This window comes from Cladophialophora psammophila (assembly GCF_000585535.1).
Source record: "Cladophialophora psammophila CBS 110553 chromosome Unknown aczJe-supercont1.2, whole genome shotgun sequence".
In the NCBI taxonomy this organism is placed as follows: domain Eukaryota; kingdom Fungi; phylum Ascomycota; class Eurotiomycetes; order Chaetothyriales; family Herpotrichiellaceae; genus Cladophialophora; species Cladophialophora psammophila.
In genome coordinates, this window is record NW_006912923.1 from 1,070,428 (window position 1) to 1,094,098 (window position 23,671).

The window sequence follows — 23,671 nt, forward strand, 5'->3', positions numbered from 1 at the left end:
TCTAACTAGAACTTTCATACCCGGCTATAGCGTCTTTCCTACATGCCCGGATGGTAAGCAGATACATAAAACCACTTGAGTCTACTCGCCGTTTTGTATTTCAGCTCTACTGTCATTTACACATGGCCGCGAAAATTCTTGTGTCAACAGCCAATACACCCTCTCATCCTTTCAACTGGCCCCTAAAATTCGCCGCCGCCACGGCCATAGAACTGTCTCATGCGGCGGCAGGTCCGCCATGTTTCAGGACTTCCAAAACTCAACACTCCGTTAGGGACGTGAAGATGATTCGCGCGGTGCGGTGGTGTCGGCGACCTGCTGCACCGTACGCCGATTGGTTGCTCTCCATCTACCAACCACTTGTATTAAGAGCCTTGGGGCCAAGGAAGATCCATTTCGTCAAACCCAAAGCGTACGGGCATACCTCAAGCAAGCAAGTTCTATAAAATTGAGAGCTTTCGAAAAACCAAGGTTCCATTGTCGTTGAGCGGTGGTCGTTCATTTTCCCAGGCTGGGCTCCACTTTCTTTCCCACTTTGACTGCTGACCGGCCACAGAATGGCACAAACAAATGGACATGATCGTCCACAGCCTCCCTCAACAGGGGCAGCGCGGCTCCGCGAGTTGATGGCGGGAGGAAAGATAGTCGTCTGTCCGGGAGTGTATGACGGATTCAGCGCCCGAATCATGATCGAAGCGGGCGTGGATGCGATGTACATGACTGGCGCCGGCACGTCCATATCGCGACTGGGAATGGCCGACTTGGGGCTTGCCACCATGAACGAGATGGCTACCAACGCAGCCATGATCGCCGGCCTCGATCCGGTAGTCCCTCTCATTGCCGACGCAGACACTGGGTACGGTGGACCGTTGTCGGTGCGACGGACCGTGCAGGAATATATCAAAGCTGGTGTCGCCGGGTTACATTTGGAGGACCAAGTTCAAACGAAACGATGCGGCCACCTCGGCTCCAAAGAGCTGGTCGACGAAGAGGTTTACATTTCACGGATCAGAGCTGCTGTCCTGGCCCGGGCGGCGATTCCTAACGGAGACATTGTGATCATCGCGCGCACCGACGCATTACAGGGGCTTGGGTACGATGCCGCTGTTAGTCGATTGAAAAAGGCCCTTGCCGCCGGAGCAGATGTCGCGTTTCTTGAGGCCCCGACAAAGATTGAACAAATGCGTGCTGTGTGTCAAGACTTGGCACCGGCGCCGGTCCTGTTGAACATGGTCACCGGCAGTATCACACCTAATATCAGTGTCGACGAGGCTCAAGAGGTGGGCTACCGAATAATCATCTATCCGGCCCTTGCACTAGGCCCTGCTTATGAGGCAATCAGCGCCGCGGCCAACGAGTTAAAGGGGACGGGCACGGTGAAGCTAGGCAAGGTCATGGTCGGCGGTCCGAAAAAGTTGTTCGAGACATGCGGTCTGAACGAATTGATAGCCTTTGATCTGGCTTCTGGAGGCTCGGCTTATAAGAACGGCGTCTGAGAATGAATCAGAGCATTCCTGGAACACGCACGCACTTGGAGTGACGACTTTTGAGCCGGGTTTGCGTTGAATCGACGATTATGCAATATATACTCTTTTCCCTCTGGAATTAAATCTCAGACAGCAGGAACGTTGCTAGCAATAAATAGAGTCTCTACACGCTCGCTTCCCGGCAATTCATATATTGGGATGTTCATTTCTTGAGCATCAGGTAGTGATGCTCGAGAAAGACTCCATGTTGACCATCTTAATGGCAAAGAATTGTGAGCGACGCTCGAAGAGGAAAATTCAACTACAGTCCGGCAGCCACATGTTTGAGGTTGTCCTCCATCTCTGTTCTTCTCTCTCTGTCCTTCTCTCTCTGTCCTTCTCTCTCTGTCCTTCTCTCTCTGTCCTTCTCTCTCTCTCTCTCTCTCTCTCTCTCTCTCTCTCTCTCTCTCTCTCTTTCAAAGGCTGTAGAAATCATGAGAGCTTCACGTGCACCGCCTTGCATTGAGTCAACTCGAAAAGCTCTTCGAGGCCATGCTCCCTGCCCATGCCTGACTGCTTGTAGCCCCCGAATGGAATGCCGAGAAAGTGGGTGGTAACCGTATTCACCCAGACATATCCAGCTTGCATCTTCCTGACTGCTTTCTGTGCAGTCGCAATGTTGGAGGTGTATATCGCGCCCGTCAATCCGTATTCCACCGAATTGATCTGCCGCCATACTTCTTGCTCGTCTTTCCACTTCAAAACGCACATGACTGGCCCGAACACCTCTTCCTGAGCAATCCGCATGTCATATCGGACATCCCCAAAGATTGTAGGCATCATGTAGAAGCCATCTCGAGGCGTATCTTGAGCGGCTCCGCCTAGGACCAAGGTGGCTCCCTCGCTCTTACCAATCTCGATATATTTCTGAACCCTATTTAGGGCATTTCGGTCCACGAGGGCTCCCATCGTAGTGTCGGGGTCGAGTGGATTGCCGGGTCTGTAGCTCGTGCGGACCTTGTCTACCACAAGTTCGAGGACCTTATCATACAAGGACTCGTGCAGGAAGATGCGTGAGGTTGATGAACATGACTGGCCGCACCAAGCAAAGTTCATACCACGGACGATACCCTCGACAAGCTGTGGGATATCCGCATCTGGGTAGGCGAGCAGAGCGTTCTTCCCGCCCAGTTCAAAAGTGGTCAATTTCAGAGTGTCCGCACCAGCCCGTTGGATCAAACGACCGATAGGCACGCTACCGACCAGAGTAATCTTCCGGACGATTGGATGACTCGACAGCGTTGCGCCGCACTCTCTTCCACCTGCCAGCACATTGACGACTCCGGGAGGGAAGAGGTGTCCAATGAGTTCCATCATACGTAGCGCCGAGATTGGGGCTTGTTCTGCGACTTTAATCACCACGGTATTCCCCACCGCGATCGCACTAGCAAGCTTCATCCCAAGCATCATGACCGGGTGATTGTACGCCACGATTCGCGCGACCACTCCTAGGGGTTCTCGAATCGTGTAGTTAAATGTCTCCTCTGATAGGTGATGTGTGTCACCCGTCACGGCGGGTACGAGTCCCGCGAACAGATCGAAGTTGTCGGCGGTATATTCCACGTCCTGGCGCATGATTGCCACCGGATTGCCTACATTCCAGGCATCAAGTGCGGCCAATTCATCGGCATTGTCGCGGATCACTTGGGCCGCCTTGCGAAGGAGCTTACACCTTACAATTGAAGGCGTGGTGCTCCATGCAGGGAACGCCTTCTCTGCTGCTTCCAGGGTAGCCACCGTGTCCTTTGCACCAGCGAAAGCGACCTTGGTAATGGACTTGCCCGTACATGGACTGATGACGTCTCTGTATTCGCCATCAATGGGTTCTCGAAAAGATCCATCATAAAAGAGCCCAGTATTCTTGGGTAGGTAGGCGTCGACATGGAGCCCATTGGTTGTTCCAGCCATTTGGAATAACTGATTAGTAGTCTTGGATAGTTGAATTTGGACAATTCTGGTGGAGAGTGGGCGAGGAGGCTTGCTTTGACCTGATGTTGTATACCTCACCGGGAAGACCTCGAGTGCGGCCTAACTGCTTGCTACTTCCTGTAGGCCAGCGGGTCAAAACGAATGGTGCAGAGTCAGGTAGCTGTTGTTGCGCACAGGATAACTACAGCAGCTGTTGGACACGATTGTCCAAGCAGCGACCAGTCCCGGTCAGCCTATGACAGCGATGCCGTATCTGTGAACATGGACCAGCTGGGATTGGTCCAGGACTGTCCCTCGGCCCCGGTTCCCCAGCTTTTTACTGCTTGGGGCCTGCCCAATAGCATCTCGTTGTTGCGTCGCCGTTTTCGTCCCGACGAGAATCTGTCCAATCGCAAACGTTCGCAACAGATACATTGCAACAACCGCCTCAGGACGTTGAAGCATCTACATAACCATTTAATTGCATAGACATTTGGTACAGGGTCACTGTGAGCAAGCCACCAACACCGTCGCAATTCTGGAAGGGTTTCTCTGAGTAGTGGCCAAGTCTGGTCCGCATTGTTTGCATCGCCCCACCTATTTATAAGACCATCCTGTGATTCCGCCGAGTCATCAACGAGATTGAGCCTGATCACCAGGTGTTCCTCGGTGATATCCCCTTGTGTTCCCGAGTTATGGACAAGCTTGTAGCGGTGTCCCGGTTGCAAGGCCTAGCGGCGGTGGTCGTTTTGTGCCTTGCGCTGCTTTATCTTGTACGTTCATCCTGGAGCTCTGGAATAACGTATGTTCGATTGACTTTTGACAGGCCCGGGGTCTCAAAGATCCCCTTCGCTCGATACCAGGACCGTTTTGGGCCAAACTGTCTGGCGCCTGGATTATATTGCTGGATCTTTCGGGAAATCGAAGCACAACGATCCACGATTTGCACCTGAGACATGGCCCTGTCGTGCGAATTGCCCCAAACCAGCTGTCGTTCTCGTCCACTCGAGCCCTCAAGGATATTTACGGAGCCAATTCCAAGTATACCAAGGCTGAGATCTACGAATCATTAGGTCAAAAAGGCATCTTTACGACTCGCGACCGGGACGAATACCGAGTGGCCAAGAAACGAGTCGTTCCAAGCTTCTCTCAAGCTTCAATCGCCCAGATGGAGGACATGATTCACGGCCATGTGGCAAATCTAGTGAAGTGCTTGGACAAACGGCTGAACATTCCACTAGACGTCCTACCGTGGTTTCGAATATTTGCCCTTAGTGTTGTTGGTATGGCATACTTTTCTGAGCGACTGAAGATCCATGTCTTAACTTGAATCAATAGGTGACGGCTTCGCGGGTAAGAGCTTCGGCGGCCTCGAGACGGAAAAGACGCCTCAGTTGCTGCTCGATCTCGATGCCGTGTTCCCCTCTCTCTGGGTTTGGTGGATGTTTCCTACGACTTCCAAAATCTTACAGTACGCCCCAGTCAAAGCCATCCGCGACTTCCTCAGGGCTGGCGATGATTTCAATCAGGTGAGCACTGCGAAATTCTGCAACACCACTCGACTGTGGCTCAAGTAATAACAGTATTGCGGCAATGCATTCTATGAATACTTACTCCACGTCGATCCCGCGGGGCGACATGATTTGATCGCCAAGATGCTGAACGAAAGGGACGAACTCAAGGGAAAAACCTCAGACATCCCACGGGCCTTGACCGATAAGGGAATCATCGACGAAGTCACGAACCTCGTTTTTGCCGGAACCGACTCCACAGGAAACACCCTTTCATACTTGTTCTACGAATTGTCGAATCAACCTAAATGGCAACTGCGACTACGCGAGGAGCTCAAGGACGTGCCAACCTCTCACAGGTATAACGTCGTGGCCGAACTGCCGATACTTGAAGCCGTCGTGCAAGAGATACTGCGGCTCCGACCAGCGGCACCAGCCAGCTTGCAGCGTATTACCCCCGATACAGGAGGGGTAATCGACGGCGTGGTCGTACCCCCAAAGGTAAGTCCTTTCTGGGCTTCGATGCCCTTTCCACAAAAATACCCTCGCGAAATCGGGACCAGAATATCATCATGTCTCCAGACTAATTCGAGCTGCAGACGATTGTTTCGTGCCAGGCATTGACGATTCAAAGAAATCCGCTTATCTTCCCGGATCCAGACACATTCAACCCGCAGCATTGGCTAGATGTCGATGGACCAGAACAGTTGGAGACCATGCGCAATCACATTACCGTCTTCGGTAAAGGTGCCCGGGCGTGTTTAGGGAGAAGTCTAGCGACAATGGAGATTAAGCTGGCCACGGCCGCGTTGATCACACGATACAATGTTGAGATTGGCGGTGTAACAACACATAATGATATGGAAATGGCGTGCCACTTTGTGCTGGTTCCTAAAGGGAAACAATGTATTCTAAAGTTCACTCCAGTTTTATAGCTTGAATCGAGAAAACTTCTGCAACTCAAGTGGCAAGATCAAGAATGCGCGTGACGTTCTGGGATCACTACAAGCGTTTTCCACAAGCCGGACACTCTCAACGAGCTAAGTTCATCGTCCAGTGGCCTGGTGGAGCGATGTAAGTCGAGATAATCGTAGCATGTTTCATCTGAGCAGAATGGACTGCGTCTTGTTGTTCTCGGCACAAGTTAGGGCTGCGCCTGTCCCTCCTCCATAAAGTCATGACATGCAACAGTGATGACTAGCGTTATTGCACACATGATTGGTGCAGCAGTCAGTGATCAGGGTACTCATGGCTTCCCACAACAGTGTTCACCAAGTATCTATACACGGTGCCCAACAGCGCCCACAAAAGCATTATTAATAGAAGGCCTTGGGCGGTAATTGCTGGCTACACATTTTCTACGCAGTCATCTTCAAATCCCAGCTCAAAGATCAGACACCAACATGTTCAGATCAAATTATATATCTATATCTCCAAATAAAGACTTGACTTGGTTACCGACATGTTCTATTCTGCTCTGTCGGCCTGTGCCCAAACTCAAGGTCGATCTCAGTCATGACTCGTGGTTGGGTCCCACGCACATGAGGCATAGGAAGTGGGAAATTGGAGTTTTCCCATGTCCTCTGCATCGAGCTGAAAGTCGTAGAGATTTGCATTCTCTTCGATCCTTGAAGGTGTCTCACTCTTAGGCAGAGGCACATATCCCTTTTGTAAACTCCAACGTAACAGGATCTGCGCCCAGGTCTTCCCATGCTTCTGGCTCAGATCTTGTAAGACTTGTTCATCTTTACGCTCGCCCCGGATGACAGGGCAATAAGCCTCAAGGATAATATTTCTCTTCTCACACCAGTCGACGATATCTTGACGGGGAAGCCAAGGATGAAGTTCCCATTGGCCGACACTGATAACACTAGAGCTACCGGTGCTTTTAATATACTCCTCCAACTCCTCTAGGTGATGAATGCCGTAGTTCGATACGCCGATAGATCGAATCTTGCCCTCTTTTTGCGCCTCACTGAGTGCCTTCCAGGTCCCTAGTCGAGCTTCCTTGCCTCCGAACGGGGCGTGAATTAGATATAAGTCGATATAATCGAGACCGGTCTCAGAGAGAGATGCCGCAATCGAAAGCACCGTCTTCTCGTAGCCCATGTCCTGAGGGTGGACTTTGGTGGTGAAGAAGACCTGCTCTCGGTCGAGGCCTGAGGCCGAAATGGCTTTTGCACAGGGTTGCTCATTCTCATAGGCACGGGCTGAATCAATGTGTCGATAGCCAACGCGTAGTGCGTAGGTCGTTACCTCTTCGCACGTGGCCGGAGGCGTCTGATATACACCATAACCCAGGACGGGAATCTCGTGACCAGATTTCAAACGATATGTAGTATTGAGGGTGAACTTGGAGGGGTTGGACATCGCCATGTCGTACGATGAGTACTTCGTTGGAATTCGTGTGAGATCGCTGACCAGGCTCAATCTTTTAATTTGTTGGAATTGCGAAAGGTATCTATCTACACGACGAAATGTTGCCCCAAACCTTCTGCCCACGTTCACCGAGAATGATTATTTGGAGGGTTCGGTCGAGGCTCGGCCGATTCCAGTCAGGACGTAAGCTTTCGTAGCGCGGACTCCCTCCCAACATGCTCAGCTGAGCGCTCCAATCGGAGAACCGCATGCGCATCGGCCTGGGCGAAAAAAGCGGCCAACATGAGACTATAGGGCTCGCAAGATACATCTTTAGGAGACGGCTGGCGATACTAGGCCTGCTCCTATAAACCTTCTAGATGACCGAGAGGGCCTCTAACTAGCCCGGCGCCGCTTTCGCAAGCGTGTTACCCTCCAGCGACGGGCGGCCGCTTCAATAGAATGCGAGCGAGCAAGACGCAAGGGACCGTCTGGCCTCCGCCCAATCAAAGACTCGGGCAGCAATCTCCCCCTCTGATTTTGCGGAGTGCTTTGGATCCCTTCAACCCAGAGTCCGGGGAAGGGGAGTGCAAGAGACCATGACTCCACTCCGCCGATGCTGCAAGTCGCCTTGTAGCGCTCTTCTACCTCGGGTCTGGACTCGGTCTATGAGGTCGAGCTCGAGGCAGTCTATATATCAGACATGGTCGTAGAGACTTCGAAGATAACGTACTGTTTTCTAGCATGCCTCTCAGCTCCTGATACTGTCGACCTATCTATAGCACCCTAACACAGTCTCATAGATAGAGGCTTGCTCCTCAACATTGACCAGATGGCGAAACGTTCCAGCCAAGAGGGTATCCTCAGCCGACAGAAGGTCAACATACACACCGTTGTTGTGCTGGTTCTCCTTGGGTTTGGCTCCGTCACTGCTGGTTACTCTGCAGCTGTGATGGGAATCACCTCAGGTAAGAGATCCATTCGACCTAGATATCGATTGCCCTGGAGCAGTATTGACGGCCAGCAGGCCAACCATCCTTCAACGAATATTTCCATCTTGATTCACGTTCCAATGGCGCAGACCTCCTCGCCACCATGAATGGGCTGTTCTCGGCCGGCGGCGTGATCGGTACATTGTTGCTCCCCACCATTGCAGACAAATGGGGCCGTAAATGGGCGTGCGCTGTGGTACGTCGTGCCTTGCAGTGTTGTGTCGTTAAGCCATTTTTCTGAAGTTTTGCAGTCTGCCATTCTGACCATCGTGTCTGGTGCCCTTCTGGCTGGCAGCGTCAACGTCGGCATGTTCATCGCGTTCCGCTTCATCGCAGGCGCGGGTTCGTTCATGTCTCTTGCTGCAGTGCCTCTCCTCATGAGTGAAATCGCCCCAGTCCAGATGCGCGGTGCGCTGATCGACATTCACGCCTCCATGTTCTCAGGCGGATACGCCATTCAAGCCTGGATCGGGTTTGGTTTTTACTGGTGGACCAGTGAAAGCTCCAATGCATGGAGACCACCAATTGCCATTCAATGCTTTTGGCCCCTGATCTTATTAGTTGGGCTTTTTTTCGTCCCAGAAAGCCCGAGGTGGCTGATGATGCAGGACAGGGCCTCCGAGGCTAAAGAAATCCTGTTGAAGCTCCATCTAGACCCCACTGATCCGAACAACGACGCTGCCCACGCAGAGTTCTACCAGATTCAGAAGCAGATCGCAATCGACAAGACTCTGGGGAATACGTGGTGGCATATCCTGAAGAAGCCTTCTTACCGAAAGCGAGCCCTTATCGGGTGCGGTATCACGGTCATGACCCCCTTCTCCGGTATCTATGTCATCAATGTCTACGGCCCGACACTGTACAGGTTGCTTCAATATTCCACGACCAAAGCACTCCTATTCCCGTCACTATGGTCTACTTTCAACTTTGTGTGCAACGTCATCGCCATCACTCTTGTGGACCGCTTTCCACGCCCGAAATACATTGCTTTCGGGATGTTTGGATGCATGGCGAGCCTCATCGTCGAGACGGCGTTGATAGCCAACTTTGTCCCGTCTAACAACGGCGCGGCTCTCCAAGCCGCAGTGGCCATGTTCTTCATATTTTCGGCCTTCTTCAATCTATGTATCGATGGCACACAATTTTCGTACCTGGGAGAAGTCTTTCCCACTCATCTACGCGCCAAGGGTGTCTGTTTAGGCATAGCCCATATATCTTTCCAGAACATTCTCTGGCTACAGGTTGCGCCTGTGGCGCTGCGAAATATTGGGTGGCGGTTTTTCCTCTGTTTCATTATCCCCGGGACGATCGCCTGCATTGTCATGTGGATTTGGTTTCCGGACACCAAGGGCCGACCGTTGGAGGAAATCGCGGCGCTTTTTGGCGATGTCGACGAGGTTGCCATCTACCAGCATGAGATCGAGATTGACGCAGCAACGCACACCATTCGAGACCTCCACCAGGAAACCAAAAGCGCTGCTCAAACTCATTTCGAATGTATCTCACATCATGAAACAACGGGCTCCGAGAAGTATTGATAAGTCTTGCTTCACGTTGCACTCGCCACACATAGCTCTGATCAGTATTCCGAATACATATCTACGGCTTGAATAAGCTGCCGCATCTTCCAGTTCTTGTTCATAGATACAAATGTCACAGCAACTTCGAGGCTTAACGAAAGGTCTTAATGAGGGGATCATCTACATAATAGATGGTAGTAAGGTGGTCACGGCACGGCACAGAGAAGAATGGAAGATCGCTCCAAAGTCTGTGGATTGCAATATGATAGATTCTAAGCTGGAGAGAGAAAAGAAGGCAAGTGCGGTGGCTCGACCTTAAGGGTTCAAATACTCGAGGGATGCCAAGAGGTCTCTCCTCAACACCCTGCCAAGCATTCCTCTTTAGCCCACATACCTACCCAGTCACATGACTGAATAGGGCTTATTCGCTCAGACCGATGCCTTGGCAGCGCTGGACAACTGTACTGGGTACGGCCGTCTAACAAGCTAGTTTATCACGTGACCATGGTTGGGCTGGGGCCTAGTATCTGTGCCAAGTCATTGGCCCACCTTCCCTAGGTCCCCGCACCAGGCCGCATAACCGGTCGACCTGGGTGGTTCGTCACACTCGGATCAAAGGGTTTTGTGCCAGAAAAGCCCTAATTGTCATAGGCAGAACTGACCTGCCACCCATGTTAACCTCTCATCTTCACCTCACGTTGTTTCGCCGAAATCTGATGAAGCACTGTCAATTACCTTGATTTCGTTTGATGATACGCCTCAGCTCCAATCCACCGTGCCCTACCCTAACTTGCGTGATGGCTGTGCAAGCTGTGTCCCAGCTGGGTGGAAGTTATGGCAGACCACTTGCTCCCAGGGCCGCCACCGATTCAAGAACTCGCATGTCCCAGGCTGGCGTTCTGAGCGCTGGTGATACAAATCGCCGTAACAAGCGACCTCGCGTTGTTGCCTGCCAACAGTGTCGGCAAGCCAAGGTACACATTTCAGCCCAGAAAGAGGGGATGATCTCGCCCCGGAAGTCTAGGCCATCTCACAGTTTGTTAACTTGAGTCGTCTTAGTTACGCTGCGAGGGGTCGGAAGGCGGCCTTCGACCTTGCAACAGATGTCAGGAGCTCTCGACGCAGTGTGTCGTCGACACCCAGTATAAGCGCATCAGTAAGAGAACGTACGCTTCCCTTGGGGGCCAACCCATAAGCAAGGCCGTGGCAACCACGCTGACGAGTCGTTGCTAGAACTTTGAGCGAGATAGCAACCCAAGTTCAGCTGCTGAGAGCAGCTCACACCGACGACTCGGCGGTCCCCAGGCGCATTCAAGGGGACACGGCCAACTTGCCTCGCTCCCAGAACGCCAGCAACAGATCCATGGGTGCTCCCGCCGCTGCTCCTGTCGCGAGCAGTCCAACTGCCAACCTCAACTGGAACGGTGGTTCGTCCGAAGACTATGCTGCTGATTCAAGTGGCGACGCAACACTTAGCAGGCACCGACTTCCAGTCCCAGCCTTTGAACCGGCATCGGCGTTCCCAGCTTCGAGGGAGCAGACCATCCGATCCATCACTGTCAGTCCGGCAGAGATTCAGCATTTGTTTCAGGTGTAAGATTGACCTCTTCAGCCACTGTCTGGGGGTTTTGCTAAGGCTCGGCAGATACTTCACTCACTACCATCCACTGTTTCCCGTCCTCCAAAACCCCCCTTCAGCAGACCCGGTTGGCGAGGGCTCTAGGCTACTCTTCTGGGCCATCATCCTGACCGCAGCCCGCCACGACAGCCTCCATTTTTCTCTGCTGGACGCATTGCTGCCGGCGGTCCAGGATCTGCTCTGGTCGACAATAGCACATCCTCCTCACACGCTGTCATCCCTACAGGCGATGTCGATTCTTTGTGTCTGGCCCTTTCCCACCTCATCTATGCCCCTTGACACCACGTATATCTTGGCCGGCAATCTCAGATCGGCGGCAATGCATGCTGGAATGCATCGAGCAGACAATATCTCCGATTTCTCCCGATTACGGGTTTCTCTACAACCAGCGGAGCTTCGCGAGCTTGTCAAAGTGTGGTGTTGCTTCTACGTCGCCGTGGAAAAGTAAGTGCCCTTGACCTTTTCAGTCTCGCAGAAGCTCGTACTCTCACATTTTCGCGTGCAATGTCCCGCAACAATGTCCCGCAACAATCTATCTTCCGTCGAGCTAATGCTGAAACTCCTTCTTCAGTGCGGCTACCATGACCGGACAAGAGCCCTATTTTCACAAAGACGCCACTATTGAGCAGGCATCTGAAGCAACGAATCCATTGGACCTTCCCGAAGCGGTCCACTGCGCAGTCATGGCTCAACAATTCTGCAACAAGGTACATAGAGCCATGACTGAAGTCGAGAGGCAACAAGGACCAGTCCCCCAATCATCGAGAGTCTCAGTACTGGAGGACTTGGAACGTGATCTTCAGACGCTGGAAATACAACTAGCCAACGCCAAACATGGCAAGTCAACGACCATTTATCACGACTATTTCTGATATCTAATCATATCAACAGAAATTCACCTGCTTGCCGCGCGGTTTCAACTCCGAGCATACTGGCTGTTCCACGACGAAGAGTCGGCTGCTCGACGGAATGGTGTTATCAAGGCCTATGAAGACGCTACCAACCTTGTCTCCGGTTTTGCAGTCAGACACAGGACCGACAGTCCCTTCAAGTACTTACCCTTTGCACGATATCAGCTATGCTTCACGATAGGGGTCTTTGTATCTAAAGTCTCGTCTTCAAGTTACCGGCCATTCCTGGATGTCGAGAAAGGAAAACGAGCCTTGGACATATGTGTCTCATTTTGCAAGCAGTGCTCCGTCGAGGACAATGATCTCCCAGGCCGAACCACCAAAATCCTGGCGCAGATCTGGAATCTTCACAGAGAACAGCCGGACACAGGCCTTGACCCTCCACGTCTTTCAGTCAAGTGTCGCCTCTTGGTCAGCATTGTGTTTGACTCTCTGTGGCTATGGCGTGCAAAATACGCTGGACAACCAGGCAACGGAGCGCCCAAATTCCCACCTCCATTCATGTCACCTGCATTCACAGATATTTCCAACACGGCATCCCCAGGTCTGAGACACCCGTCCGCGGTTTCGCCGACACGCCACGGAACTGAAAGCACCACGGATCAATCTCCAGACCCACTCAACCTTCCTGTGCCATCGAGGGTGGTCCCTCCAATTCGTTCCACCGCCGAAGGGCCTATGCCCGACCCTACACAAGAAGCCTTTGAAGCTGTAACCGAAGACGATGGTATTATGTGGGACATCACAATCCTCAACTCCAACCTGATGTCTTTTGACGAGCTCGATCCCTACCCTAACCATGCAATCGAAGACGACAGCTGGCTACAGTCACTGAATTAATGCGGAAACTGGGCACCCAATATCAAGCAAGAAGCAGCGACGTTTTGAAAGCGGGACGAGACACGAACAGTCACGGCACGTCTTGGTTACGAACAGGCCTCGCAAAGTTTGGTCTTTCTACGACATGATGCCTCCGTCCACTGTGAACAAAGCACCCGTTGTGTAGGCTGCATCGTCACTGAGCGCAAAACAAATGGTCTTGGCCATATGTACAGGTGTGCCCCGGTCCTGTAAAGGGATATACATGGAGGCCACCATCGACGCTGGTGCCCCATCGGACAATCGATCCATCATAGGAGTTTGCGTGATTCCACTGTCGTCGCGTCAGTCTACAATGTATATCCGAGTACAAAGGACGAGGAGACGGGGGGTGGGCAAGACGTACGGACAAATTGCATTGACGCGGATGCCGTTGACGCCCACCTCTCGGGCGGCGGTCTTTGTGATGCCCACCACGCCGTGTTTGCTGGCGCTGTAGGCGCCAAAACTCTCTCTCCCAGCCAGGCCGCCCACGCTGGAGACGTTGACGATGGATGCTCCTTGATCCATGACGCGCAACTCGGCGCGAAGACAGTAGAACAGACCCGTCAAGTTGATGCCTAGTATATGGTTCCAGTGCTCGTTGGTGGTGTCGACAATGGGCGCATAGACGGTCCCGTCCGGGCTGGATTCCACTCCGGCGACATTGGCGGCACCGTCCAACCGGCCAAAATGCTGGACGGTCGCGGAAATCCACGCATCGACGCTGTTCGAGTCTGCGACGTTGACCACCGTCCCCACCACGTCGACTCCTCCTAGAGCGCGGATTTCTTCGACGACCTGGTCGAGACCTTTGCAGTTCACGTCGCACAAGGCCAGCGACGCCCCCCGAGCAGCGGCCGTAAGCGCCGTCGCGCGTCCAATCCCCGACCCGGCGCCCGTGATCGCAATTACCTTATCTTGGAGCTGTGCCATGTTGACGAGAATCCAAGGGGACAGGCTCTGTCAACTGTAGTTGGTCCTGTCGCATCGGCCATATACTAAAAGTGTGCGAGTCACGCTCTCGCAGTTGACCGCGCGACACCAAAAGATCTCACGGCGATGCAACCTGCTAGCAAGAGAAAGCGGTGCGTACTGTACTCTACTTGAGTAGATGTGAAGTAGGGTCCGATCGGTGCCAAAAAAAAAACAACCAAAAAAACAGGTAAAGAATTGTCCAAATGTGTCAGATTGACTCGGCGGCTTCATTAATTGGTCGGCATTGTGCTTCTCCCGCCCGAGTTCCGTCCAATTGGAGAGGAGGAGAGCAGATAGTTCCCGGCCCGAAAGCGGATCTAATGATTCGTCCTCCCGACGCCGTTTCAAGCCAGATGATGATTTGGCCGAGATCAAGAAGCGGTGGCGCTGCATCAATCAGGGCCGGGGTTCGAATGCATCTGGTAACTATTAGGGAACGGCATTTGTGTTAAAGGGGGAAGGGGAAATCCGGAGAGAACGGACGAAATTGTCATGCCTAGGTGACAAAGTGTTTGAAGCAAAAATGATTGCGAGAGGGGCAAAGTTACAAGGTCTAGAGCAAAAAGACCGGGCCTCTTCTGACCATGTAGACAGCCTCATTTCTAACAAGATACCCAGCATCACATGACATGACACACTAATTGGACCAATTGATCGATTTCCTAGGGACGGACGTACTACATGCGTACCTACGTACCGACCGAACTGAGGTCAAATCCTCGATAGCCGTGTTGAGAGCTCTCCAAGCATTTCTCCTTGTAGGCGGGCAGGCCGGCCATATAGAGCAGGGCTTCGCGCGGCTTGCCCGGGATGTTGGCACCGAAATACCAGCTCTGGGCCTGGTGGAACAGGCCTCGGCCGCCGATGTCGTCGACATGGGCTTTCCACTCACTCTCGGCTTCTGCCGTGGCGTTGATCGTGGTCAGGTTGTTCTGCATCATGTATCGGAGGCAGTCGACGATCCAGGCGCCTTGGAATTCCACCGAAACGGGCCCTGCAGAGAAGGCCGTCGGGGCCTGCGGCCCGTAGACGAAGAACATGTTGGGAAAGTCGTGCACCGTCATACCCAGGTACGTGTAGACGCCGTTCTGCCACTTTTCCGTAATGCGCTGGCCCGACGCCCCGCGAAGGTCAATCTGCGTTATGCCCCCAGTGATGGCATCGAACCCCGTGGCCATGACCAGAGTGTCGAGCTCGTGATTCACCCCGTCCGACGTCTGGATTCCCTCGGGCGTCATCTGCACAATCGGGGTCCCCAGGAGATTGACCAAATCTACGTTGGGTTGGTTGAAGGTTTCAAAGTAATCAAGCTCGAGGCTGATTCGCTTGGTCCCGAACGGGTGGATCGGGTTCTTGGGTGCCAGTATCTCGGCCTTGTTGGGACCCTTGATTCTGGGTAATGTCTTTTCGCGCCAGAACTGGTATGCGACAGCATTGGCAGCCGGGTCGAACATCATGTCGTTGTAGTTGCCCAGCTGGAATTGCAGCCCTCCGCCGCTCCAAAGTTTCTCGTAGACCGCGAGTCTTTCAGCATCGGACAAATCGGTCGTCTTTCCCTGCACGAAGTCGTAGAGGAATCCGCCAAAGGTAGTCAGCTGTGTCTTGCGCGATTCGACAAAGTTGTCCCGCAGGGCTTGGTTTTGTTCTTGATCCAGCGTGGGGTTGCGCATGGGGATGGCGTTATTCGGAGTTCTTTGAAACACGGTCAGATGAGCAGCCACCTTGCCTATTTCCTGTATGGCTTGGACTCCTGAAGCGCCGGTGCCAATTACTCCCACCCTCTTGTTCGTCAGGTCGACCTTCTCCTGTGGCCAGTGGGATGTATGATGTATAGTGCCTTTGAAGCTGCCCAAGCCCGGGTATGGTGGCATGAAGGGCTTGGCGGCGAAACCGGTGCAGAGGCACAGAAACTTGCTGCGGTAAAATTGCTGCTCACCGGCTTGGGCAACAATTCGCCACTGTGACATGTCCTTGTCCCAATGAGCACTTTCGACTCTCGTGTTGAAGTCAATGTCACTACGCAGCGCCCAGACTTTGGTAATGTGTTCAAAATAGGCGACCAGCTCGTCTCGGCCCGGGTATCGCTGCTTCCAGTCCCATTGCTTCCAGGTCTCTTCGGCCGTAAATTGATACTGAGGTACCTCCAAGTCTACACGGGCTCCAGGATAGGAATTCCAGTACCTAGATGGACATGTCAGTAACATGTCAAGAAAGTTGTACCCCCGTAATCAACTGACCAAACCCCTCCAGCCTTGGCTCCCGCCTCTAGAAGTCGGACAGAGTATCCTGACTTTCTGAGACTGTTCAACAAATAGAGGCCGCTGAAGCCAGCTCCCACAATTAAAACATCGTAGTACTTGTCCAGCGATATCGAACCCATCGAGCCAGTTGCGAGATTGAGGGTATGAAAACAACCTAGGCACGAAAGTGCAACTTGGGATGGATGTTGTGCATGGCTTCGCAGTCGGGAAATGGCCTTATAAGGTCACAAATTCTGTACGCTTTTCTGTGAAGATGGTAAACGGTATACAGCCTAGCCGAACTTTGACCTATCAACGGAGTTGTCGCTTGGACCGCTGAAAGTGGGTCCAATGACCCCAGCTTCCTCCACAGTTCCCCACTACATAAGGAGATGTCGGACGTAGCTGGGCCACGCTAGTGCCGGTGCGAAAACGGGGAAAGCATCTTCCCAATGACCAGGCGGAATCAAAATCTTGTAGCACGGGAAGGGTGCTCACGAATGGATGTTGAGCTGAAGGCTTCTCGGATGTGATGTTTATGATATATAACAGACGCAAGTGTACGCTGACAGCAGACGATGATATTAGAAAACACCTTCTCAATTTGTATTGCCCGATCCTCCTATTGATCCGTCCTAGTTGTCTTACGAGCAAGTCGTTAGTGCCTTCTACCTGCTTAGTGAATCGCCAGTAAGCGAACTACACCGATCGTATGGCCCGTCGACGTCGGCAACCAAGGAGCGAAATTGAACAATCAGATGACGTTCTTCAATTCCTGACCGGTCAGGAATCTTGTCAAATTATATGCAACCAATGTCGTGGGCGTCTGCGGCCTCCCTCCCGCCGCATGCGGGTTTACAATGGTGTTCTTCGTCTTCCAAAGCGGGCTGTTCTCTTGCAACGGCTCTGTCTCAAACACATCGAGTGCCGCACCACCGATCTCGTCATTGTCCAGCGCATGCACAAGTGCCTGCTCATCTACACTTGAGCCGCGGCCTACATTGATGACCCAAGCATGTTTCCGCAGCAGGTCTAGCCGCTCCTTGTTCAGAGCGTGCTTAGTCGCCTCGCTGCCTGGTAGAATCATAACCAGCGCATCGGTATTTGGCAGAAGCTCGACCAAGGCCTCTTCGCCGTAGACTGGGGTGCCGTTACGCACGCCGGGGCTACGCGCTATACCCTTAACCTTGGCACCTAGTGCATTCAGCCACGGCGTCAGCATTTTAGCGATATTTCCGAAGCCCCAGATTAGGACCCTGGCGTCTTGTAGCGTCGTGAGCTTGCCTTCGGGGCGGTCTGGCTGGGCGCCGCCTAGGTGCGACGGCCACTGGCCTCGTAATTGGTAATCGCGCATTTCAAATAAGCAACGCGCGGCGTTCAGGAGCAGTCCCAGCGTGTGTTCGGCCACCGTGTGGTCGTGCAGACCCGAACCTGTAGTGATCAAGATCCTGGAAACGTCGAAGCCCGCTTCCAGCACGTCGTTGGGACCCGCGGCCAGAGACTGGATCCAACGGAGCTTGGGGAGGCGCCGCGCCTCTTCTCTAAGGCGCGCCGCTGGGTTGACCCAGGTCACAAGTATTTCGGCATCGGTGTTGTTCTGGGATGGGCTGTTCGACGTCGTAAAAGATCAGTTCAACGGGAAAGGTTAGTAGTTGCGAGGTGTTGATGACCAGAGAGTTGGGGTAGAGGAGCTTCATGGTGGTGGTGAGGGTGGTGGCGATCGTCGTCGTCGTCTTCCTCAAATCGGTGGCTAGTGGAGGAGGAGGGCAGGGCGATAAGATCTCCATGCCGATGTATATATACGCGGCAGCAGCCTCGTGTGGACCGCCAGCCTCCCTCTCTCACACACTTGTCCAGCGCCATTCTCGGCAGTTGAGACGATCGAACCAATGATGATAGAGGCATGCAGTTCTAGTTGTCAAGCCTCAAGTGGCCGTTTCTCCGACTCACGTGGCTGCCTCGCTCAAGAGGTCTCAACCACTCGGGTTCAAAGATGGGAATGGAAACCATTCCATCAGCATGGCAATTTCGAACTGGCAATTCGGTGGTCATCCCCTGCAACAGCCTCCGGCCGCACAAGTTCGATATCATTTACAAGTGTCGGGGAGAAGAAAGTCAGCGGCGTTAGTCAGCCATTCACAAGATGATGGTCAGCGGCCTGTATACAAACCCCGTTGACAAATCCATTCCGTGCCACTTTGGACTATGAGTGGAGAATGTCGTGTAGCTCATGGACAACTCGATTCGGTCACTCATGAGGTGCACGGGACTTGCGGGTGTCGTGACTCATATCTTTGACCCGGAGACCCTGACTGTGTACGTGGTCGTCAAAGGATACTATAGACCTAAGAGTTCAAGAAAGCATTCGAGTTTAGAAGGTCTCTGCAATAGTGGCAAGGAGGTGATTCGAGTCCGGGACTAACCATGAACGGCTCCGTTCGGGGTTGTGTATTTGTACCGTCCACGTAAACAATCAGGCCCAAGTCCACCAGCCCGATGGGGGATTCCTTCTGCCACAGAGGGGTCAAGAGCGGATGCTATAACGGTCAGGATAGAGTTTTACCATCGAAGAAGACTAGGCTTACCTTGAGCAATTCTCTCGTAGACGCCGAGGATGCGGGGCGCAGAGAGGAACCCGACGGCGTCTGGGCTAGAACGCCACCGTTGGAGATCATCGAAACCGACGGTACCGTCCTCCTTGACGTACGGAGTACTTCGGCATCAACTCCATCACAACAAATGTAGCTCGGAGACCGCGATTGGCACCTGTGGGCTGTCCGATGACTTGACAATATTCTTGACTGGCTGGACGTGGGATCAGTCTTCGAGCTCCCTTCCCGGAACGGAATATTCACTGATCTATAAGAGTATGAGAGGGCTATAAAAGCGGCGCGGTCGGGGTGAGTCGCGCGTGTTGCGAACAGTTTTCACGACGCTCCGGCCACCAAGGAACCGCATTGGGGCGCCTTTTCCTAAAGAGGCAGTGCTTGGCTAAAACGAATGAGGGTGCAGCTGGCAACTATAGCCGAGGCGAGGGAGCCTAAGGGGGTCCCCTGCTGGGGGCCCGAACTTGCTTCGGGGGATCGGAATCGAGGGAGTTGTAAAAGCACCGAGTATCACTTTTTCCGCTCCGAGACAAAATTAAACCCCTCAGAAATCTGAGGTATAAACCTCAAGTTTCCGAGGTGTTTGACTGCAGTTCGTTCGGAATACGTGCATACTGCATTGTTCCCATGAGAGGAGTCACCACAGCCTCATGGCGGGTGCCTCGCGAACCCTCTCTGACTTGCATCGCCACTAGTCCCATTTCGGGCGCAAATGAATATGACCATTAACCATTTCGGAATTTCAGCTCCATTATATTCTTGTTGGCCCGACTTCTGGGTCTTGGAGCGGATACCTCAGGCGACCATAAGGCTCCGTCGGTTGGAGCAGAGCCTTATGAGCCAGCTCTTGCCAGCGTTGGTTAACTGGATAACCTTTTGGTGTAGGATTTTTGATTTCGATTGGACGCCATAATCAAATCTATGCTCAGTATCGCAATTTCCCCTGCCCCTCTCAGCTATTGGATACGTTATCTGTAGCAGACCGGTTTGGTCGCTCTCCGCAACTTCCTATCTATCCGCATTCAGCCTGAAACACAGGTTGGGCTTACTAGCCGAGAATGATGCGTTTTGTGCGAGTGTGAATCTTTCCCCAGAGACCCTTTTCAACTTTCGCTAACCCTCTTCTGTACGCAACATTGCCAATCCAATCTATCAGCATGATATTGTGACTCCTAATGTGCTTGCACGGCCTCTGATGGACGATCCGCTTGTTTTCACGCTCCGGTATATAATCGCGGTGACAAGGTTCGTTAGAAGTCGCATCGGCATTCGAAGAGAGAAGAACGAATTCGCCGGATCGTTCTCCGTTCCTGTCGAAGTAGTTGCTATCGACCAGAACCATTGCGATGTTCTCCCCTGATGGGATGTGGATACTGGCTGATACCCACCGAGCTTTTGGCCACCGCGGCAGCTGTATGTCTGAATTAGCAGCCTGCTGCCCATCAATATTTACCTCTCTTCGTATACATAGCTCTGCTACATGGGCGGTGAATTGCAGAAACCCGTATTCCATGATTCTTCGTTCAGAAGCAGACATAGCTATTGAAATATCAAACTGTCGGTCAACTTTCCATCCGGAGAGCCCATTGGAAGGAGTCGGTCCGGGATAGTTTGCTTCAGTCTGGAGTGGTTCATGCCAGGAGACCTCTGAGACAATCAGATCTCCACATCGATCGATAAATCGAATTTTAGCCGTTGTTGAGAGCCATGACCACGATGGATATGGGAGGTGGAATCGGTTTTCTTCCTTGATCCTCCTGTGTCGAGAATTACGTTTGTGCACGTTATGACATGCCTCATCATAGAGTGCCCCAATTTCATGCCAAAGAAGTGTGGTGTCTAACCGTTCATACGGTAGACCCCATATAAAACCTTGTGGGAACTGAGAGTTTAGCATTCTGAGGATGCTTATGAATGCCCAAATCACGTCTCTTTCTTGCGAAAACCTTCTGCCAGAGAATTGACTGGCATAATCGCAGTATTTCCGAGTGCGGCAGATCGTGTCCTCCGGCACTTGGGAATGGAGTGAGTTGGTCTCGTCGGCTAAGAGACATGTGGTGGGCGATTCGCACCATAAGTCTTCTCGCCAGATGTCAGTTTTACAGTTCCAGTAGACCTGTTCTTCCGTGAAAACGAGAAGACGCCTTGCAAGCATTGCCTCCCCAAACGTCCATCCGCGGGAATTCCACACGCTGTTGGCCAGGGCTTTTCTGATGGAATGCTTGACTGTTATGAAAGGAATTCCATTGACCGTTTCACTTCGCTGATATGGATGGCGCTTGCTTTCTATCCCAGCAAGTCCAGCATGAACATTATCACCAGATGCGGCCACTATCACGAGACTTGCACAGTAGAATATACGATCCATGATCGCGAGTTGTGCCAGCTTGTCGTTGTCGTCATCTTGTACGATGCAAAGGGTGTCAACCCAAAGATAGCGCTCGCCAATATCCCGGACAAGCTGAATAGCATCATGAATAGTCCTCCCGATCATCGAGTCCTGTAAGCTGTTTTGTGATGAATATCGTAGGACAGTGTCCCTTCTTAACATCGGTGCTGTATTGGAGCCCCACACATAAGACAGCGCGACGTATCTCTGCCGCTGAGTTGCGAGAATAACCCTCAGCTCTTCGACGTCTATCAGGCGGATTGTTTGTTCCTCTATCAAGTGACTCTTGTAATCTTCCGTAATATGGTATCCAAAGAGATTGCATTTCGTATGCTGACTTTCGCAAGAATGAATCCAATACTTAATGAGACTCAGGTCGACGGTAGGAAGTACAGTACGACCTCGAATCAAAAAGTGCTCGGTAGAGTCTTCAAGGTCGGAAATTTTCCCCTCGGGTTTAAGCTTGTCACCAAGTTTGCGGCAATCTGATCTGATGATTGTTCCAGTCGCTTTCGTTCTGCGCTGAGATAGATTCTGGGTTAGAGCTACGTCGATAAAGACACCCAAACACTCGGCGAGTTTTGCGAGGTCAGGACCTCCAACTCCTGTTGTTGGCTCTATCTCCTCAAACTGTCCACATGATCTCTGTTGCTGGGCGAGCAATAGTCTTCTGCTAATTGTGATAGTCTGTTTGCCTATACTTCCGCTGCTCGATTGGCTGGCGCCAACAGCGGAAAGAATGAGGCGACAGCCAGAGCAGAATGACTCAGAGGAAACATGTGATGCGAGATCAGTATGAAAATGCGCATCCTCTGGTTCGTGAGCACAGCCCTCACAGGTGAATCTATCGAAGTCAATCCCCTGGCATTGGGCGCAAAGTTTGGATGAGTTGTCACAAGATCTGAGCAGTGCTCTCTTTGCAAGGTCCGTAGAAGCCATAATTATCGAGCAGGAGATCTCATCCGAAATCAAATACAAACCTTTTTCCTAGGAAAAGACTCGATTCGCAGCAGCACTTTCCTCTTCTGCAAGGAGGACCAACAAGTTTATGAGAGAGAAAATACGTTGACCTCGGTGCCTGGAGAAGCAGGCTGTCATATTTCTACATTTGAGGCTAGATCAACGGAAAAATCTGTCTCGAGTGCCCTCAGCCTCTTACCAGCCCAGAGCCGTGGCCGCCCCCAAGTCAGGCGTCGCTCACGTCTCTAAGCGATAGTAACCGACATCCTGCTGGTGCCTGATAATACGTGGGCCATTTGCGAAATATAATTATCCAATGATGCTGCTGCGGCATTTTCTTGGGTACCAACGCATATTGAGGCGCAGTGCGTTGCAGCTATTTCTGCGTTCATAATTCGTTGTCAAGGTCATACTGAGGCGGGTTACTTAACCCGCTAGGCCATGCATGAAATATACGGGAGCAAGTTCTGGTATTGTAACAGAGCACTTTAGGGTTCGGCGTGTATGTGCAACAACGCACAGAAGCCTGTCCAGCAGATCGGGAATCGAGAACGCGTTTCTGGTTGACCCTGACAGCGCAACACCACCACCAACACCACCCCAGAGAGGCAGCAGCTATGGCAGCGAGCGCCTAGCACGGCGACGACATTAGGAAGTAGGAAAGGGCCGATGAAATACTTAGGAATAGGTAGACAGCTTTTAAAAGCATAGGATACCGATACTCTGTCTAATAAAATGCAAAGAATGGCACTCTTCCAGCACTGTAAACTGTCTCGCACTCCCCCCCACTAGCCCATTTTGGTTTGACATGTGACTAGACAACTCTCCCCTCTGCTACCACTCTTCCAGCCCAGCCCAGCATAGTCACTTTGCCTTGTTACAGTATATGAGAGTACTATCCTTCAACAGATAATGAGTCGGGTATCGTGCGCGTGGATTGACCACAACACGTGGGCGTAGTTGAAGCCCAGCGCTGCGCAACGAGCATAACCACGTGAATGACATGACCTTGTGTCCTACTGTCTTTATTCTATGAGCAAACTGCAGCTGAGGCCCAAAAGTGACCCTTTAGCCCGAACTGGCTCCTGTGGATTGGAATCGAGGTAATGCTCCTTGTCGCTCGGCCGCTAGTCTGGTGTACACTCTCTGCACTTCCTCCTGCTCGCTGTGGCTCACCCAGCGCCCCGTCAGGCGTCCTGATGCGCCGTCACGTGCCCAATTTATGCCCCCTCACTCCCATACCTCAACGGAAACGGCAACGAGCGAAAGCCAGTT

General features: G+C 52.4%; 10 protein-coding genes across 10 annotated transcripts; 4 read left to right on the plus strand and 6 right to left on the minus strand.

Moving 5' to 3' along the window:
• Nucleotides 1-557: 557 nt before the first annotated feature.
• A1O5_01716 (methylisocitrate lyase) lies at nt 558-1,496 on the plus strand (the record flags this gene model as incomplete). Its single annotated transcript, XM_007742332.1, has 1 exon — nt 558-1,496. The coding sequence occupies one exon, from the start codon at nt 558-560 to the stop codon at nt 1,494-1,496; it is 939 nt and encodes a 312-aa protein (XP_007740522.1).
• Nucleotides 1,497-1,958: 462 nt separating this feature from the next.
• A1O5_01717 (betaine-aldehyde dehydrogenase) lies at nt 1,959-3,434 on the minus strand (the record flags this gene model as incomplete). The annotated part of the gene is made up of 1 exon (XM_007742333.1): nt 1,959-3,434. The coding sequence occupies one exon, from the start codon at nt 3,432-3,434 to the stop codon at nt 1,959-1,961; it is 1,476 nt and encodes a 491-aa protein (XP_007740523.1).
• A 695-nt stretch (nt 3,435-4,129) lies between these two features.
• On the plus strand, nt 4,130-5,880 carry A1O5_01718 (uncharacterized protein; the record flags this gene model as incomplete). Its single annotated transcript, XM_007742334.1, has 5 exons — nt 4,130-4,207; nt 4,261-4,717; nt 4,773-4,963; nt 5,018-5,446; nt 5,545-5,880. The coding sequence occupies 5 exons, from the start codon at nt 4,130-4,132 to the stop codon at nt 5,878-5,880; spliced, it is 1,491 nt and encodes a 496-aa protein (XP_007740524.1).
• Nucleotides 5,881-6,454: 574 nt separating this feature from the next.
• A1O5_01719 (alcohol dehydrogenase) lies at nt 6,455-7,321 on the minus strand (the record flags this gene model as incomplete). The annotated part of the gene is made up of 1 exon (XM_007742335.1): nt 6,455-7,321. The coding sequence occupies one exon, from the start codon at nt 7,319-7,321 to the stop codon at nt 6,455-6,457; it is 867 nt and encodes a 288-aa protein (XP_007740525.1).
• An 814-nt stretch (nt 7,322-8,135) lies between these two features.
• On the plus strand, nt 8,136-9,833 carry A1O5_01720 (uncharacterized protein; the record flags this gene model as incomplete). The annotated part of the gene is made up of 3 exons (XM_007742336.1): nt 8,136-8,271; nt 8,331-8,491; nt 8,547-9,833. The coding sequence occupies 3 exons, from the start codon at nt 8,136-8,138 to the stop codon at nt 9,831-9,833; spliced, it is 1,584 nt and encodes a 527-aa protein (XP_007740526.1).
• A 1,940-nt stretch (nt 9,834-11,773) lies between these two features.
• A1O5_01721 (uncharacterized protein) lies at nt 11,774-13,205 on the plus strand (the record flags this gene model as incomplete). The annotated part of the gene is made up of 3 exons (XM_007742337.1): nt 11,774-11,898; nt 12,026-12,246; nt 12,346-13,205. 3 exons carry the CDS (start codon nt 11,774-11,776, stop codon nt 13,203-13,205), a joined length of 1,206 nt encoding a protein of 401 aa, XP_007740527.1.
• A 117-nt stretch (nt 13,206-13,322) lies between these two features.
• A1O5_01722 (uncharacterized protein) lies at nt 13,323-14,159 on the minus strand (the record flags this gene model as incomplete). The annotated part of the gene is made up of 2 exons (XM_007742338.1): nt 13,323-13,518; nt 13,591-14,159. The coding sequence occupies 2 exons, from the start codon at nt 14,157-14,159 to the stop codon at nt 13,323-13,325; spliced, it is 765 nt and encodes a 254-aa protein (XP_007740528.1).
• A 731-nt stretch (nt 14,160-14,890) lies between these two features.
• On the minus strand, nt 14,891-16,581 carry A1O5_01723 (uncharacterized protein; the record flags this gene model as incomplete). The annotated part of the gene is made up of 2 exons (XM_007742339.1): nt 14,891-16,382; nt 16,439-16,581. 2 exons carry the CDS (start codon nt 16,579-16,581, stop codon nt 14,891-14,893), a joined length of 1,635 nt encoding a protein of 544 aa, XP_007740529.1.
• Nucleotides 16,582-17,195: 614 nt separating this feature from the next.
• Nucleotides 17,196-18,138, minus strand: A1O5_01724 (uncharacterized protein; the record flags this gene model as incomplete). The annotated part of the gene is made up of 2 exons (XM_007742340.1): nt 17,196-18,038; nt 18,112-18,138. The coding sequence occupies 2 exons, from the start codon at nt 18,136-18,138 to the stop codon at nt 17,196-17,198; spliced, it is 870 nt and encodes a 289-aa protein (XP_007740530.1).
• Nucleotides 18,139-20,095: 1,957 nt separating this feature from the next.
• On the minus strand, nt 20,096-22,375 carry A1O5_01725 (uncharacterized protein; the record flags this gene model as incomplete). Its single annotated transcript, XM_007742341.1, has 1 exon — nt 20,096-22,375. One exon carries the CDS (start codon nt 22,373-22,375, stop codon nt 20,096-20,098), a length of 2,280 nt encoding a protein of 759 aa, XP_007740531.1.
• Between the last annotated feature and the right edge of the window lie 1,296 nt (nt 22,376-23,671).